General features: G+C 52.4%; 1 protein-coding gene across 3 annotated transcripts in view; it reads left to right on the top strand.

The window, feature by feature from the left end:
• Positions 1-12,978: 12,978 nt before the first annotated feature.
• Positions 12,979-16,876, top strand: part of TNPO1 (transportin 1) — a 1,170,250-nt gene continuing 1,166,352 nt past the window's right edge. For 2 of the 3 annotated variants that reach the window (XM_069224095.1, XM_069224102.1), the window contains exon 1: positions 12,979-13,419. In XM_069224095.1, the coding sequence (XP_069080196.1) occupies positions 13,315-13,419 (105 nt within the window). In that variant the 5' untranslated portion in view covers positions 12,979-13,314. The remainder of the gene's footprint in view (positions 13,420-16,876) is intronic. The other variant, XM_069224110.1, reaches the window with a different exon arrangement.

The following is a 16,876-nucleotide window of genomic DNA, read 5'->3' as shown; positions in this document are numbered from 1 at the left end:
GAAAACCAGGATTGATAAGAAAAGGCATGCTTAAGTTTGGAAAAGCCATGAGGGTTGTAAAAGTGTTCAATAAGAAGGTGATTACACAGGATGGCAGAGTTTGGAATGTTAACAGACTGGCAAAGTGTCCTCCTGAACATGGTGGTGAATTGGATCTTATGGTTTCGGGGTCTTTAATGAGTGAGAGATCTGTAGAACCCATTTATGCGGATGTGAGTGATAGTGGTGCCAGAGGTACGGTTGTTGAAGCTGGAAATTTTGTTGAAGTTGGAAATTCTGAATACAATAGAGATTGGGAGAGGAACGAGAGCAACAAAAGGAGTAGTATGGGTGAAAGTGTGGAAGACGATACTATAGCATCAAGAGTGAAGTTCGATGGGCGTAATAGACAGAGATCTTCACGGTTAGCTGATTATGTGTAAATATGTATATTATTATACACTATGGCCCTCATTCCAACCCTGGCGGTCGGTGTTAAAGCGGCGGTCAAACCGCCAACAGGCTGGCGGTAAAAAAAATGCAATTCCGACCCTGGCGGAAACCGCCAACAGAGACCGCCACTTTAACACACCGCCCGCCACAGTGGGACAAACAAACAGCGCGGCGGTCACCGCCAACAGACAGGCGGGAGACAATGTACCGCCCACCCTATCGCAACCCACCAATCTGCCACCTTTTCCGGGGCGGTAGCCCCACCGATAAAAACACGGCGGAAACAGACATTTCAAACGGAAAACGCTCACCTCCATACACCCCACGAGGAATCTGGACAGCATGGAACCCGAACTACACATCCTACCAGCCATTGTCTTCCTGCTCCTCTACCAGGAGCACGAACGCCGGCGCAGAAGACAACGGTGAGTACTGCACCTACGACACAGGGGAGGCAAAAAATTACGGGGACACACATATGCGACACACCCACCCTCACCCTCAACCACTACAACCCACACATCAATGCATAGCAACACATCACAGTTACACCCCCAAACCCCACGGAAGAATGCAAAGGCAAAAGGAAATGATTATAAATATAGAATTATATTGTAAGACTGAGTATAAAATATATCACACATCTATAACTTCATATACATAAATTGTCAAGTCCGATATGTCCATCAGCCATTGTTCGTGGGCCACTGGGCCAAAACACATGGGCAAAGCCCACACAGGATACCTGCCTCCAACGGAGAGAACACTGAAGGGGCATCAGATAGGAAAACTACAGGCACCTCAGGGGGAAGGGAAGGGGGGGCACCTCAGATGCCAGATCCACGAGGGGCCTCCATGGCCACTGTGCCATCCTGGGGAGTGCAAAGCCGCAGTCTCTCAAGTCTCTACAGTGGGTGGCTTGCCCACTGCCATATCCTGGGGAGTGCAAAGCCACAGTCTCTCAAGTCTCTACAGTGGGTGGCTTGCCCACTGCCATATCCTGGGGAGTGCAAAGCCACAGTCTCTCAAGTCTCTACAGTGGGTGGCTTGCTCACAGCCATATCCTGGGGAGTGCAAAGCCACAGTCTCTCAAGTCTCTACAGTGGGTGGGTTGCCCACTGTGCCATCCTGGGGAGTGCAAAGCCACAGTCTCTCAAGTCTCTACAGTGGGTGGTTTGCCCACTGTTCAATCCTGGGGAGTGCAAAGCCACAGTCTCTCAAGTGGATAACAGTCTCCACTGGTATTGGAGGGGGACTAGTGCCCAGAGTGCTTCGTGCAGCCCTGCCCGACACAGATGCAGGCCTGCCCCTTCCGCCAATGGGCCAGCGGTGCTTGAGATGAAGGGCCCAGTTCAGCGGTGCTTGAGACGGCGGTGCCCAGTTCAGCGGTGCTTGAGACGGCGGTGCCCAGTTCAGCGGTGCTTGAGATGAAGGGCCCAGTTCAGCGGTGCTTGAGATGAAGGGCCCAGTTCAGCGGTGCTTGAGACGGCGGTGCCCAGTTCTGCGGTGCTTGAGACGGCGGTGCCCAGTTCAGCGGTGCTTGAGATGAAGGGCCCAGTTCAGCGGTGCTTGAGATGAAGGGCCCAGTTCAGCGGTGCTTGAGATGGCGGTTCCCAGCGGAGCGGTGCTTGAGATGAAGGGCCCAGCGGAGCGGTGCTTGAGATGAAGGGCCCAGTGCAGCGGTTCTTGAGACGGCGGTGCCCAGCGGAGCGGTGTTTGAGATGAAGGGCCCAGTTCAGCGGTGCTTGAGATGAAGGGCCCAGTCAGCGGTGCTTGAGACGGCGGTGCCCAGCGGAGCGGTGCTTGAGATGAAGGGCCCAGCGGAGCGGTGCTTGAGATGAAGGGCCCAGTGCAGCGGTTCTTGAGACGGCGGTGCCCAGCGGAGCGGTGCTTGAGATGAAGGGCCCAGTTCAGCGGTGCTTGAGACGGCGGTGCCCAGTTCAGCGGTGCTTGAGATGAAGGGCCCAGTTCAGCGGTGCTTGAGATGAAGGGCCCAGTTCAGCGGTGCTTGAGATGAAGGGTCCAGTTCAGCGGTGCTTAGGCCGGCGGTGCCCAGCGGAGCGGTGCTTGAGATGAAGGGCCCAGCGGAGCGGTGCTTGAGATGAAGGGCCCAGTTCAGCGGTCCTTGCCCTGTTCAGCGGTGCTTGCCCTTTTCAGCTGTGCTTGCCTTGGCGGTCCTTGCCCTGTTCAGCGGTGCTTGAGACGGCGGTGCCCAGTTCAGCGGTGCTTGAGACGGCGGTGCCCAGTTCAGCGGTGCCCAGTTCAGCGGTGCTTGAGATGAAGGGCCCAGTTCAGCGGTGCTTGAGATGGCGGTGCCCAGCGGAGCGGTGCTTGAGATGAAGGGCCCAGCAGAGCGGTGCTTGAGATGAAGGGCCCAGTGCAGCGGTTCTTGAGACGGCGGTGCCCAGCGGAGCGGTGCTTGAGATGAAGGGCCCAGTTCAGCGGTGCTTGAGATGAAGGGCCCAGTTCAGCGGTGCTTGAGATGAAGGGCCCAGTTCAGCGGTGCTTGAGACGGCGGTGCCCAGCGGAGCGGTGCTTGAGATGAAGGGCTCAGCGGAGCGGTGCTTGAGATGAAGGGCCCAGTGCAGCGGTTCTTGAGACGGCGGTGCCCAGCGGAGCGGTGCTTGAGATGAAGGGCCCAGTTCAGCGGTGCTTGAGATGAAGGGCCGAGTTCAGCGGTGCTTGAGACGGCGGTGCCCAGTTCAGCGGTGCTTGAGATGAAGGGCCCAGTTCAGCGGTGCTTGAGATGAAGGGCCCAGTTCAGCGGTGCTTGAGATGAAGGGCCCAGTTCAGCGGTGCTTGAGATGAAGGGCCCAGTTCAGCGGTGCTTAAGCCGGCGGTGCCCAGCGGAGCGGTGCTTGAGATGAAGGGCCCAGCGGAGCGGTGCTTGAGATGAAGGGCCCAGTTCAGCGGTTCTTGAGACGGCGGTGCCCAGCGGAGCGGTGCTTGAGATGAAGGGCCCAGTTCAGCGGTCCTTGCCCTGTTCAGCGGTGCTTGCCCTTTTCAGCTGTGCTTGCCTTGGCGGTCCTTGCCCTGTTCAGCGGTGCTTGAGATGGCGGTGCCCAGTTCAGCGGTGCTTGAGACGGCGGTGCCCAGTTCAGCGGTGCTTGAGATGAAGGGCCAAGTTCAGCGGTGCTTGAGATGAAGGGCCCAGTTCAGCGGTGCTTGAGATGGCGGTGCCCAGCGGAGCGGTGCTTGAGATGAAGGGCCCAGCAGAGCGGTGCTTGAGATGAAGGGCCCAGTGCAGCGGTTCTTGAGACGGTGGTGCCCAGCGGAGCGGTGCTTGAGATGAAGGGCCCAGTTCAGCGGTGCTTGAGATGAAGGGCCCAGTTCAGCGGTGCTTGAGATGAAGGGCCCAGTTCAGCGGTGCTTGAGACGGCGGTGCCCAGCGGAGCGGTGCTTGAGATGAAGGGCCCAGCGGAGCGGTGCTTGAGATGAAGGGCCCAGTGCAGCGGTTCTTAAGACGGCGGTGCCCAGCGGAGCGGTGCTTGAGATGAAGGGCCCAGTTCAGCGGTGCTTGAGATGAAGGGCCCAGTTCAGCGGTGCTTGAGACGGCGGTGCCCAGTTCAGCGGTGCTTGAGATGAAGGGCCCAGTTCAGCGGTGCTTGAGATGAAGGGCCCAGTTCAGCAGTGCTTGAGATGAAGGGCCCAGTTCAGCGGTGCTGGAGCCGGCGGTGCCCAGCGGAGCGGTGCTTGAGATGAAGGGCCCAGCGGAGCGGTGCTTGAGATGAAGGGCCCAGTTCAGCGGTTCTTGAGACGGCGGTGCCCAGCGGAGCGGTGCTTGAGATGAAGGGCCCAGTTCAGCGGTCCTTGCCCTGTTCAGCGGTGCTTGCCCTTTTCAGCGGTGCTTGCCTTGGCGGTCCTTGCCCTGTTCAGCGGTGCTTGCCTTGGCGGTCCTTGCCCTGTTCAGTGGTCCTTGCCCTGTTCAGCGGTCCTTGCCCTGTTCAGCGGTGCTTGCCTTGGCGGTCCTTGCCCTGTTCAGCGGTGCTTGCCTTGGCGGTCCTTGCCCTGTTCAGCGGTGCTTGCCTTGCCGGTCCTTGCCCTGTTCAGCGGTGCTTGCCTTGGCAGTCCTTGCCATGTTCAGCGGTGCTTGAGTTGGCGGTCCTTCATTGCCCAGCTGGGCTGTGGCTGGTGGTCCTTCATTGCCCAGCTGGGCTGTGGCTGGCGGGGCCCTCCTGGGCAGCTGGGCTGTGGCTGGCGGGCCCTCCTGGGCTGCAGTACCGGGCCTGTGTGTGTCCTCCTGCACACCTGGGATGGGGCTTGTGGGGCCCTCCTGGCCAGCTGGCCTGCTGCCGGACTTGTCGGGCGTGCTGCCCTTCCCACCCTTCCCTGCACGCTTGTGGCCCTTTCCCACCTTTGGCGGTGTGCCAGGTGGCACCTCACTTCCTGACGGTGCCAATGTAGGGATTTTGGTCCCTGGGGTCTTTGGTCGCTCGCGCCGGGCACTGGCAATCTTAGGATGCTTTTCCGGTGGTGGGCTGGCCGTGCCTTGGCTCCTAGCTGAACTGGATGCCCTTGAGGGTGGGGGACTCCACAGTCCATGGACAACAGTCTTCACTGGTCCCGGTTTTGTGGTGGCTGAGGTGCTGATTGGAGTCTTATGAGACGGACGGGGTGGGGGAGTTGTAGGAAAGAGGTCAAGTTTGGAAAGGAAAATCAATTTGGAAAGAGAGGGATGGGTAGGTGTAGTGGGTATGGGAGTGGAGGAAGAGGATGTGGTTGTAGGAGTGTGAAGTCTGGTGTCTTTGGGTGCAGGTGCTTGGGCAGGAGGCTGTCGTGAGGTAGATGGCTGTTGTGTGGGTGGCTTCCTGCGTTTGTGTAGTTTGGAGGAGGGGGTGACAGACACACTTGGAGAGGACACAGGGGACGTGTAAATGGTACTGGGGTGGTGACTGCACGTGTGCGGAGTGTTCTGGTGGGTGTGCTGGTGATGGACGTAGTGGCTGAAGATGTTGTGCATGCAAGTGTGAGTGGAGACGTCACAGGGAGGGAGACGAGGAGGAGGGGGACACAGTGGAGGCAGTGGGTGTTGGTATGTCTGCATGTGGATGTTGCTTGTGTGAATGCTTGTGTGATGTGTGGTGCTTATGTCTGGATGAGCTTCCTTTGGGTGTTGAGGTGTGTGCAGGCTGGTCTGATGGTGTGTCTGGGATAGGCAGAGGTACAGGGGATTGGGTCTGGGTGGAGGAAGTTGGAGGGGGGAGGCTAGAGACAGGGACAATTGCTGCCGTCAGTGCTGAGGCCAGAGCGGTGAACGATCGCTGATGGGCAGCCTTACCCGAATGAATGCCCTCCAGGTATGCATTACTCTGGTACCCCTCTCTTTGTACACCCTGGATGGCATTCAAAAGGGTAGACTGCCCAACAATGATGGTCCTTAGGAGGTCAATGACCTCCTCACTGAGGGCAGCAGGGGTGACAGGGGCAGGGCCTGAGGTGCCTGGGGCGAAGGAGATGCCCACCTTCCTGGGTGAGCGGGCAGGGGGCAAACGCTGAGGGGCTGCTGGGAGGGCGGAGCTGGTGCGCTGGGTGGCGGCTGTACCTGTTGTTGCGGGGGGCACGGATGTTGCCGCCACCACAAGGGAGCTCCCTTCAGAGGACGAGTCGCTGTCACTGACATCAGCATGAGTCCCCGCTGTGGAGCTCCCCTCGCCTTCCGTCTCACTGGTGAAATCCGAGTCAGTTGCATGGCCCGCCATGGCTATGTGAGATGCAGCTCCCTCGTGCTCCGATGCCACTTCTCCTCCGCCTGATGATGCTAATGCACACATGAACAGGAAGACCACAAAAAAGGGGGGGAGGAGAAATAAAGACATGTTGAGTGCATGGATTACCGCTACCGTTGGCGGACAAGACAGACACAGAAGCCCCCTGCACTACGCCGCGCACTTGGGGTCCACTACGCAATCCGTGGGACATGGCCCACAAGCCTATGGACGACAACTGCACACATAGATGACACAGGGCCATGGATACCTGTACTTGGCACCCTACAGAGGTGGGGGGCGGGGGCACAGGACCATGCCTTACGGAGGGGCCTAGCCTACAGAAATCGCCCTGGCCTAGGGATACCCACAGCCCTCCTCCCCCACCCAGACACCTCCACTGCGCGCAAAGTCAGCAGAATGTATTTGTACTCATCCCCTTGTGTCTGCTGTGATGTCCTCACGCGCCCATCCAAATCGGGGTAGGCCACCGCCAGGATCCGGGACATCAGGGGGGTCAATTGACGACTGGCACCCCTCCTACGTTGGGAGGCCATCCCCAGCAGAGCCTCCGCCGTCTTCCTGCTTCCGCGTCGGATGTCCTCCCACCTCTTCCGGCAGTGGGTGCCCCGTCTGTTGTGGACCCCCAGGGTCCGGACATCCTTGGCGATGGCAAGCCAAATCGCGACTTTCTGGTGGGCGCTGACCTATGTGACATGTACAGGGAGAGAAAAATTGTCATCACCTTCTGCATGCTCGATGTGAGTTGCCCCCATCCCCACCCTTGCCATGTGGCACATGCTCTCATCTGTCGTTTGATGCATGCCTCAATCGCTCCCCTCCCCACCATCTTTCATCCACCCGACTCAAACCAGGCATTGCCCACTAAGCATGGTCCCAGTGTACTTACCTGTTGGTCTGGAGGACCGTAGAGTTGCGCATACTGGGGGAGGACCCCATCCACAAGTTTCTCCAACTGCTCCGCAGTGAAGGCAGGGGCCCTTTCCCCAGTAGCATGAGCCATTGTCTCTTCCAGACCGAGGTCACAGCAGCACTTGCAGTGTAGGTCCTCTCCTGTCGAAGATCAGGTATCGAGTGATTAAGCAGATAGAAAATGGCGGTCACGCCCGCCGCGGTGCTTACCGCGACCGCCGGCGCATATCGTCATTGGCTCCTGAAATCCATAGGGTTCTATGTTAACCAATGCGGATTAGCGCCGCGGTCTTCGACCGCCTACCGCCGTGGTGTGCCACGCCAGCACATTTACCTCACATCCCACTGTCGCACTTCACAGGTCAGGCAGCCGCCATTTCAAGGGCCCACATGGCCTATTTACCAACTGCGTCACACATACCTAGGCCATGCACCAACACTCATACAAGCCATTCAATGCATTGGGAATCGTGCTATGTGTAAGCTGTGGTTACGTACCTGTGGGTTGCTTGACTCTGTGCTCGCTGTTGTCCTTCATAGGCACCGTCCGCTGGGACATGCGTGGAGATGGAGGAATCTTCCCGTGTACAGACCGCTGGTGGACCTGTCGACAATGGAGGAACGACATGTCATACTGACATACAGGCTTGACCGAGCCACTATACAGGAACTGTGTGCCCAGCTGGAGCCAGACCTGATGTCACCCATCCGCCAACCCACAGCGATCCCCCCTCTAGTGCAGGTGCTGTCAGTACTCCATTTCTTAGCAAGTGGGTCATTTCAAACAACAGTGGCCATATCATCAGGGATGTCCCAGCCTATGTTTTCCAAGGTTTTGTCTAGAGTGTTGTCTGCCCTGCTGAAACACATGCGGAGCTACATCGTTTTCCCTGAGGTGGGGGATTTGCCTACAGTGAAGGGTGACTTCTATGCCCTTGGACATATCCCCAACATCATAGGTGCCATTGATGGGACACATGTTGCTTTGGTCCCCCCCAGCAGGAGTGAACAGGTGTACAGGAACCGGAAGAGTTATCATTCGATGAATGTACAGATGGTGTGTTTGGCTGACCAGTACATCTCCCATGTTAATGCCAAGTTCCCTGGGTCAGTGCATGACGCCTACATCCTGCGGAATAGCAGCATCCCGTATGTGATGGGTCAACTCCAGAGGCACCGGGTGTGGCTATTAGGGGACTCTGGTTACCCCAACCTGTCCTGGCTACTGACCCCAGTGAGGAATCCCAGGACAAGGGCAGAGGAACGGTACAATGAGGCCCATGGGCGGACTAGGAGGGTGATCGAGCGAACCTTTGGCCTCCTGAAGGCCAGGTTCAGGTGCCTCCATATGACAGGTGGATCCCTAATGTACTCACCAAAGAAGGTGTGCCAGATCATCGTGGCCTGCTGTATGCTTCACAACCTGGATTTGCGCTGCCAGGTGCCTTTTCTGCAGGAGGATGGTCCAGATGATGGTGTTGTAGCAGCTGTGGAGCCTGTGGAGAGTGAAGAGGAGGAAGCCGAAGAGGACGATATAGAGAACAGGAACACAGTAATACAGCAGTATTTTCAGTGACACACAGGTAAGAGTAGACACCGGCATATTACATTTACTTAATGACTCCTACCTCTCTACTGTCTGACTTTTGCCCCCAGTGTATGGTAACTGTGTTGTGACTTTCCCTTCCGTTTTCAGAGCTGTGGGCCCCACTGCGTGACATCTGCTTTGTTTCCCCATGGACTACAGCTGTGTGACAGCGGTTTGTTACCATCACAATGTGAATGAACATTTTGGCACAGTCATGTCTAATACATTTGTTCTAAATCACAGCCAGACTCCAGATTGTTTTGTGCAATAAGTGTTTTTATTCAAGTGCTCTAAATTGGATGGGTGGTTGCAAATCGGTGAGGGGTGATGGTGGAGGATTGTCCATGGCAGAGTCCAGACTATCAGTTTCACAGGTGCATTGTCCAAATGCCTGTGGGAAGTGGAGCAGGGGAAGTTTAAGGTTGGACAGGGTGACAATGTGGGAGAGTGGGATGACAATCAGGGCAGTATCCTTTGCTGGCGGGGGTCTTGACATCTTACTCTGTCTTCTTCCTGGATCTCAGGGCCCGCTTGCGGGGTGGTTCTCCTTTTGCAGGGGGTGGGGTTCTGGTGGCCTGTTGGTCTTGTGTCGGGGCCTCCTGTCCACTAGCGCCAGCGGAGGTGGTAGGCAGTTCTTGGTGCATGCTAGTGTCAGGGGCCCTTTGAGGTGCCACAGTGTTCCGCAATGTCGTGACTACCTCATTCAGGGCCACCACGATGGTACCCATGGCGGAACTGATGTTTCTTAGTTCCTCCCTGAACCCCATATACTGTTCCTCCTGCAGAAGCTGGATCTCCTGAAACCTAGCCAGGACCTTTGCCATCGTCTCCTGGGAGTGGTGGTATGCTCCCATGATGGAGGAGAGGGCCTCGTGGAGAGTGGGTTCCCTGGGCCTGTCCCCCCCGTCGCACAGCAGCCCTCCCAGTTCCCCTGTTTCCCTGGGCCTCTGTCCCCTGGACCGTGTGCCCACTACCACTGCCCCCAGGTCCCTGTTGTTGTTGGGGTGGTGGGTTAGCCTGGGTTCCCTGTAGTGGTGGACACACCGCTGATTGACGTGTCCTGGGGACAGAGGTATGGGCCCGCTGGGTGGGTGCTGTGCTGGTGTTCCCAGAGGGGGGAAGGTCTACTGTGGCCTGTGGCTGTGTGAGGGGAACCGACTGTCCCGAGGTCCCCGATGGACCGGGCTGGTCATCTAGATCCAGGGAGACAGAGCTGCTGTCCTCACTGTGGGCCTCTTCTGGGGGTGGAGGGGACATTTGTGGACCCTCCTGCGCGGTGACGTGGCGTTCGGGTCCTGCAGGGGTATAAAAGCATGGTTATTGCTTCTGTGTGTGTCATAGCGTGCAATGGGTGGGTGCCCGTGTACCCCAGTGCTGGCATTCCTTTGTGGGGGCTGTTGGGACTGTGGTTGGGGGGGGTTTGTATGTGTATGTGCAGTGGGCATGCTTAGGTGATGGGTGTCCATGCTTTGTGGACGCATGCAGGGCTAGGTGTTGGGATGGGTGGGTTGTGATGGTGAGAAAGTTGCAAGGAGTAGGATGTGATGGGGGTGAGGGTGAGGGTGAGGGTGGGGGTATGAGTTGGCATGCAGGTGGGGTGGGGGGAGAAGTAGTTAAGATTTGCCTTACCAGAGTCCATTCCTCCGCCTACTCCTGCGAGGCCCTCAGGATGCAGGATGTTCAAGACTTGCTCCTCCCATGTTGTAAATTCTGGGGGAGGAGGTGGGGGTCCGCCGCCAGTCTTCTGCACCGCGATGTTGTGCCTGGATACCATGGAACGCACCTTCCCCCGTAGGTCGTTCCACCTCTTCCTGATGTCGTCCCGATTTCTTGGGTGCTGTCCCACAGCGTTGACCCTGTCCACTATTCTGCTCCATAGCTCCATCTTCCTGGCAATGGTGGTGTGCTGCACCTGTGCCCCGAACAGCTGTGGCTCTACTTGTACAATTTCCTCCACCATGACCCTGAGTTCATCATCAGAGAACCTGGGGTGTCTTTGTGGTGCCATGGGGTGGTGTGGGTGATGTGTGGGGTGGATTGTGTGCTGCTAAGTGTGGTGATGTGTATTGTTGTGTTGTGTGAAGTGCGTGCAAATATTGCTGGGTGACAGTGAATTGGGCGTCTGGGTTCTCGGATGTCTTTTCTCGGTGCGTGTTCACGAATCTCTAGGATTTTGTGGGTGATGTGGGTGTGTGTTTTATATTTAATTGGGTGTGTGGGAGTGGTGTGTGTATGTGTCTCAGGTGTGTGCATTTTGAATTGTCCACTGTGGTTGTATTTTGTAAGTGTGTGTGTATTTTGACCGCGGCGGTGTGTACCGCCAATGGAATATCGCGGTTGAAAGACCGCCGCGTGGATTCGTGTGTCGTGATAGTGTGGGCGTATTTCTGTTGGCGTGACGGTGGAGGTTTGGTCATCGCCAGTTTCCCGCTGGCCTTTGGTGTGGGGGACTTTTGTGGATGTCTGTATTTTGGCGGTTTGCCTGTTGTGGGTCAGAATGACTGTAGCGGTTTACCGCGGCGGTGTTATGGCGGTCTTCTGAACGGCGGTAAGCGCCTTTTACTGCCGAGGTTGGAATGACCACCTATGTTCTTAGTCTATACTATTAGGATTATTTGTTTTTACTTTAGGTTGTTCTTCCTATGTTTCTTTTGTTAAGGGGGCAATGTGTTGTATTCTTTCGTTAATAATAATGGGGGGATCTCTTTAAAGAATGTGTGAGGTTTTAGAATGGGGCATACGTAGGGAAGGCTTAATGGAATGTGAGGGTGGAACGGGTGATTCATTGTACGTTGGAGACTGAAGAGATCGGATGCATTTTGTCTCTGCCAATAAATAAAAGAATATACCTTGTTCCTGCGTGCTGCTTACTACAGGAATCCAATTTGTCAAACCCCACCCATATTGATAAAGTATCTAAAGGTTCTGTACTTTTATCTGCAGACCTGCCAACTTCTACAAAAGTCTCACAGTGTGAGGAGGGGGGTGGGGCCTTGGAGGGACATGGCTTTGTGCCAAGAAGCACCTAAAAGGCACTTTTGCCCCCACCCTTGCCCCAAACCTCCTCCTGTAAAACAAAAACAAAAGCTTGCTGGCTCTGTTGCCAATCGGCTGGGATGTTTTCACGCCCGTTGGCAGTTGAAAGCCTCCAACTTCAGCTTGTTTTCCCTGGCACGTGTGATATTGGCTCCTCACTGTGGGACTGAGTTGGCAGGTCTGTATTTGATAATGGATGGTGGAATTGGTAAGATGTCATCAGCGCAAGCTGCTAAAATTTGTTCAGTAAAAGGTGATAATGATTTGAATGATTACATTTCCAGTCTTTGGTGGGATGTTCCTGAAACAATAACTTTAAACAACAATTCCTGCAATTCTGACAGTGTCCTACATAATGATGATAATAATATGGTACATGATGAAATGTTAAATACTGATACATCTGTAAGTATTCCTGGCTCCTCATGTAAAAGCTCAAGAAATGTGGAATGCCTTCAAAATGTAAGGATTATTACGAGTTGAGACAGTGTTAGTGTTATAAGTTGAATTCGTTGGTTTGAAATGTGTTTTTATTTTTTCACTTTACAATTTGTGTAACTTTTTTCCCAGAAAGGGTAAGGTATTGCACCTTTGTTTGCTTGATTATTTTTCAGTGTTTGGAACACTCGTGCATTCTTTTGCGATGTTCATGCTACCCAGTGCTTCAAATGGGCCGGTACTGAGTATCGGCACTTTTTTATTTTGAGAAGGGGAGTACCGGCACTTCTCATAAACAAGCAGGTACTCTGGTTGAGGGTACCTGCACTTCTATGTTTCCATTTCAAGCACTGATGCTACCTGTTTAAACCTAAGTTCCATGATCGAGAGGCACTATCTACCTTGACGGCTGAGGCAGCAGACAAGCTGGACGTGGGCGCTCTATTTTGACATGGTTAACCTTATACAATAAAGCCACATGCTTAATATACAAATTGGAGTGCCCCTTCCCTTACAACATCGCTACACGACCGCAGGGTAGGTCGGGTAAGGGAAAACACAGATAGAGCTGTTTATGTATGTAAGTTGCAACGTATAGAGTATCTTATACAACATTAATAAAATGCGCAATACCAATTCCGTTTTTCAAATGTATTTTGAGAATGTGCTTTGCCAGCATATTTGCTCAGAAAGCAAATGCTATTCGAATTGCACGTAAAGTATTAAACTGAAATTGTTTTCTAGGAGTATGGTTTCTGGCGTCCTTTTATTAGTCCAACATGGCCGTTACAGTTACGTACTAAGAATACTGAACTTCAAGCTCTTTCTTCCATTTCAACAACAAGAGAAAAGGAAAGCGTTCCCTGCAGCGGACGGGCGTCAGGACCCTTTTGAGTGGGCGGACTACGATCTCGGACGCTCACATCAGACGAGTGAGTCAGTCGCGGATCCCGCGTCGCTGAAAGACCCCCAGTTTCTGGAGCGGACCCGAGCTACCGGAGCCGGCGAGGACCAAATTACATTAGACTCGGGCGCCAACTGCGTTCTAATCCGAGTGGAACCGCGTGTGATTTCAGAGCAACGTTGGGCCTGAGACAGTCCCATCCCCAAAGGAGGATAAGGCGCCCCGCCGGGTATTATCAGCCCCTGAGCTCTTCGCAGTCCTGAAGAAAACCAGCCAAGATGGAGTACGAGTGGAAGCCGGACGAGCAAGGCCTGCAGCAAATCCTGCAGCTGCTCAAGGAGTCGCAGTCCCCAGACACGTCCACGCAGAGGACTGTGCAACAAGTATCCTCTCTTACTAGGGGCGGGTCTGAGTTTCTGTGAGTGCAGGCCCTGAGTCGTCTGGTACTGTATTGCCCTCCGGATGGCAGGACATGTGTCGCAGGGTCCCTGCCAGGCACTGCCCCGCCCTCGTAGCGGGGACCAGGGTCAGCACCTGAACAGTAGCTACCTGCTACTGCCCACCGCTCCGGAGGGGCGGGATTGATGGGTGACGCTCTCTAACCCCCCTTGGTTCATTGTTTAGCTCCTCTTGACTAGACGAGACACCTTGTTAAAGGTGAGAGCGCAGGGCTGCGTTCTCCCCGACTCCAGCCGTTACGCGACAGTTAGTTTCAATTATCAACTAGTGGTTTGCCAATGACAAAGTTAGGCCAGGCGTTTGTGCGATCTCATTAAACTGACTGAACGAATATTTTTGGAGGGTGAGGCTAGTTTGCAGAGAGTGACCTAATGACAGTATGTTGATGCATTTTGCTTTTGTAGGGTGCATAACATAGACAAGTGATGCCCATACGAATCTGAGGCGCTCTGTATGTCAGGAACTTCTTGGCTATGACAGGGATTGGACGCACCGTCCTCTCGACTGGTATTTTAATGCAGCCTAGAACCGTGAAACCACTGACTATCTTCTACCTTCCTTATACAGTTGTCCCCTCATCCTCCGTTCCTGTCCACTTGTTTGCTTAAGATCCCCCGACACACGAACGCATGAAAACTAATGTTGATTGCTTCAAACACATTATTCTGTTGAACCCTGTTCCGTGACAGCGCCGAGATTTGGCTGAAGGGTCTGTGCAGTTTATATGGGCTATGATCAGTACGTCTTTCTTCTTGTCTTCTCTTTGATGATTGTCTCATCAAAGATTCTGACCAGCTCTGTATAGCCCTTTACGAGTCAATGGAGTGGGTGGGCCGACCCTTACAGATAACATCTGTTAACTAGATTGCTTAAGAGGAGATATGTGCAAGCAACGCAGCCTCATCCGTTGCGAGTCCATGTTCCGCCCATACGCTAAGGGATCTTGTTTCTGCCTAGTTTAAAGTTGTCATAACCAACGTGGGCAGCAGCCGTTGCGGTTATTTATTGAAGTCGACTTATTACTCCAGTGAAGTCGGTGTCATTTATTTCTCACAGGAGCATAGGTTATACGAGTGCAGGCTTATCCCGTTATATAGTCGTCTTCTATGACTCAAGTTCGTTGCCCCTGCGGGCACCGCTGTAGCCCAGCCCCTTTGCCCTTGTTGTAGCTTTGTAGTATTTTACTGGTTTTTATAGATGATATGTAACTGCTGTTAATGTATTGTTCGTTTTGTAAAAAGGACTTCCAATCGCTTTTACAAGGATCGCGTGTACTTTATCCGACCTACCACAAATGGTGTGATCCGTGAATACGCTGCACTTCAAACTAGTCTGCATTATTAAGTATATAACAAACTTTGATTTGATTCCACAGAACGGTTGTAATTTGTTAGGTATCTTTCTGTATTGTTTGCTGCCCCCTGAATGTGAAGGGTTCCCTGAAGCTGTACAACTATTGTTCTGATGCGGAGCGACAGAAACATTGCCCATATCACTGTCAGAATGTTTATTGAAGGTGATTGTGAAAGGTGGGTTCTAATCAAATGTGCATTTTTTTGTTTTTTTTTCAGAGCTAAGCACGTGTTACTGACCACATTCTATCCGACCTGAAGTCTTAGAACGTCTACTTTGCTGATGCTAACGTAGCGTGTATTTATAGATCTGAAAATAGTCTCTTGGCGCTATAGTGGTTGCTCGTTATTCAACTTATTGGTACTCGATGGTGCAATGCAGTGTTTGGTTTGTTTTCGACGTGTAGTACATGCACAGACCTGGTAGCTTTTGGTTTAGTGGTACTAAACGTTCACAAGGTAGTTTGCCTCCTTTTTCAAATTTGTTCCTGGATTGTGAACTCTTAACTCAGACCAAATGGTTCTCTGACCCGCCCCCCCCTGTATCTTTGGCTGTCGCTGCTCATCTTGATGACAGTAAGTTGCTGTCCTTTAAGTATGACCCATTTGTTGGTCTGGTGCAGATTTGGGCTTGCTTATCGTTCGCCTGTACAGAACAAGGAGTAAGCACTTCTGTACTGTTTGTTTTTAAAATCTGAATGTGACTGCATCTAATTTGATGCTTTAATTTGAATGTCCAAATTTAACTTTTGCTTAGAAATTTGTGGTGAACCCCACTTGGTGCCCGGCATGGTTCACTCGAATGTGCTATTCCATGTAAATCTATTACCAAAATTAAATTCTATTCGCATTCCTGGTTAGAAAAAAATTGGTCAGAGGTGTGGAATTTTAATAAAATATTTACTTGTTCATGAGGCAGGTTGCTACTTAAATCTACTTGTCCTGTTTAAAAAAAAAAAAAAAAAAAAAATCTAGTGCTGTGACAAAGTATGGCACCAATCTCATTATTATGTAAGAGCTCTGATAATAGCCTCTCTGATTTATGCCAGGGCTACTACTATAGTAGGGCGTGAAAAAAAGCAATTTCATGCCCTACAACAGCAATTTCCTTATTTTGCCACCTGCCACCTTTCCTCAGATCTAGATACTGGGGCTGGAGGAAGCAGTCAGCAATAATTCCATGACTGGAATGAATGCCTTTGAGTCGGTGCAAGCCTACTAACACATTTTAAGGATTTTCACTAGCTCTCTTCTAATCTTTTCCCTTACTGAGAAAGATTGGAAAATTATTTCTCACAAGGGCAGAAGTAGAAAATCTTCAAGGGTTGGGGGGGTAAAGTGGACTTGTAAACGCTCAATAGATTTTCGCATGAGCAGATCTACACATGCATATTTGCTTGTTCTGAAATACAGTTCAGAAATATGTTCTAAGAGTTTGATTTCCTGATCTACTTCTGTAAATTCTTGTGAATTAATGAAAGCCACTAATTCAAAGACATATACCACAGGTGCACTTTTGTGACTTTCTTTAAGAATTGGCCCCTAAGTAGGTCTGGCGTTAACCAAGACATTTTGCTTTTATTAAAATTCAATTTCTTTGTCAACCTATCCTGTGGTTTTACTGTGAGTGTGAGAGCCTTTTGCTTTTCCACAAGGAGCATATTCCCACACAAAGTAGACCAAAGAATGTTTTTTGCTTTGTGCCAATGTGTTAGAATGGTGAGGGCCTGGCAGCTCCCACAACAATAGTAGTACAAAAGCCATGTCAAAACAAGACACACAATTACAGAACTAAAGACTGACAACGAGTGTCGGATGGGTTGGTTTTGCCGGTGCTCGTTTATTTTCATGCTGCCCATATTCTTGTTGAAAATGGTTACACTGGTTTCCCATTATGGATATTTTTAGATCTACTAGTATGCATCAACATATTTTACTAAATGATGCTTCAAAGAAATGGTGCTTAAAATTTCACAGTAATTTAGCAAAATGTTTTTTTCCTACTTGTATGTTTTTCTGAACATTTTAT

This window comes from Pleurodeles waltl, chromosome 1_1 (assembly GCF_031143425.1).
Source record: "Pleurodeles waltl isolate 20211129_DDA chromosome 1_1, aPleWal1.hap1.20221129, whole genome shotgun sequence".
Classification (NCBI taxonomy): domain Eukaryota; kingdom Metazoa; phylum Chordata; class Amphibia; order Caudata; family Salamandridae; genus Pleurodeles; species Pleurodeles waltl.
The sequence above is the reverse complement of the archived record's forward strand: the minus strand, read 5'-3'. Positions and strand labels throughout refer to the sequence as shown.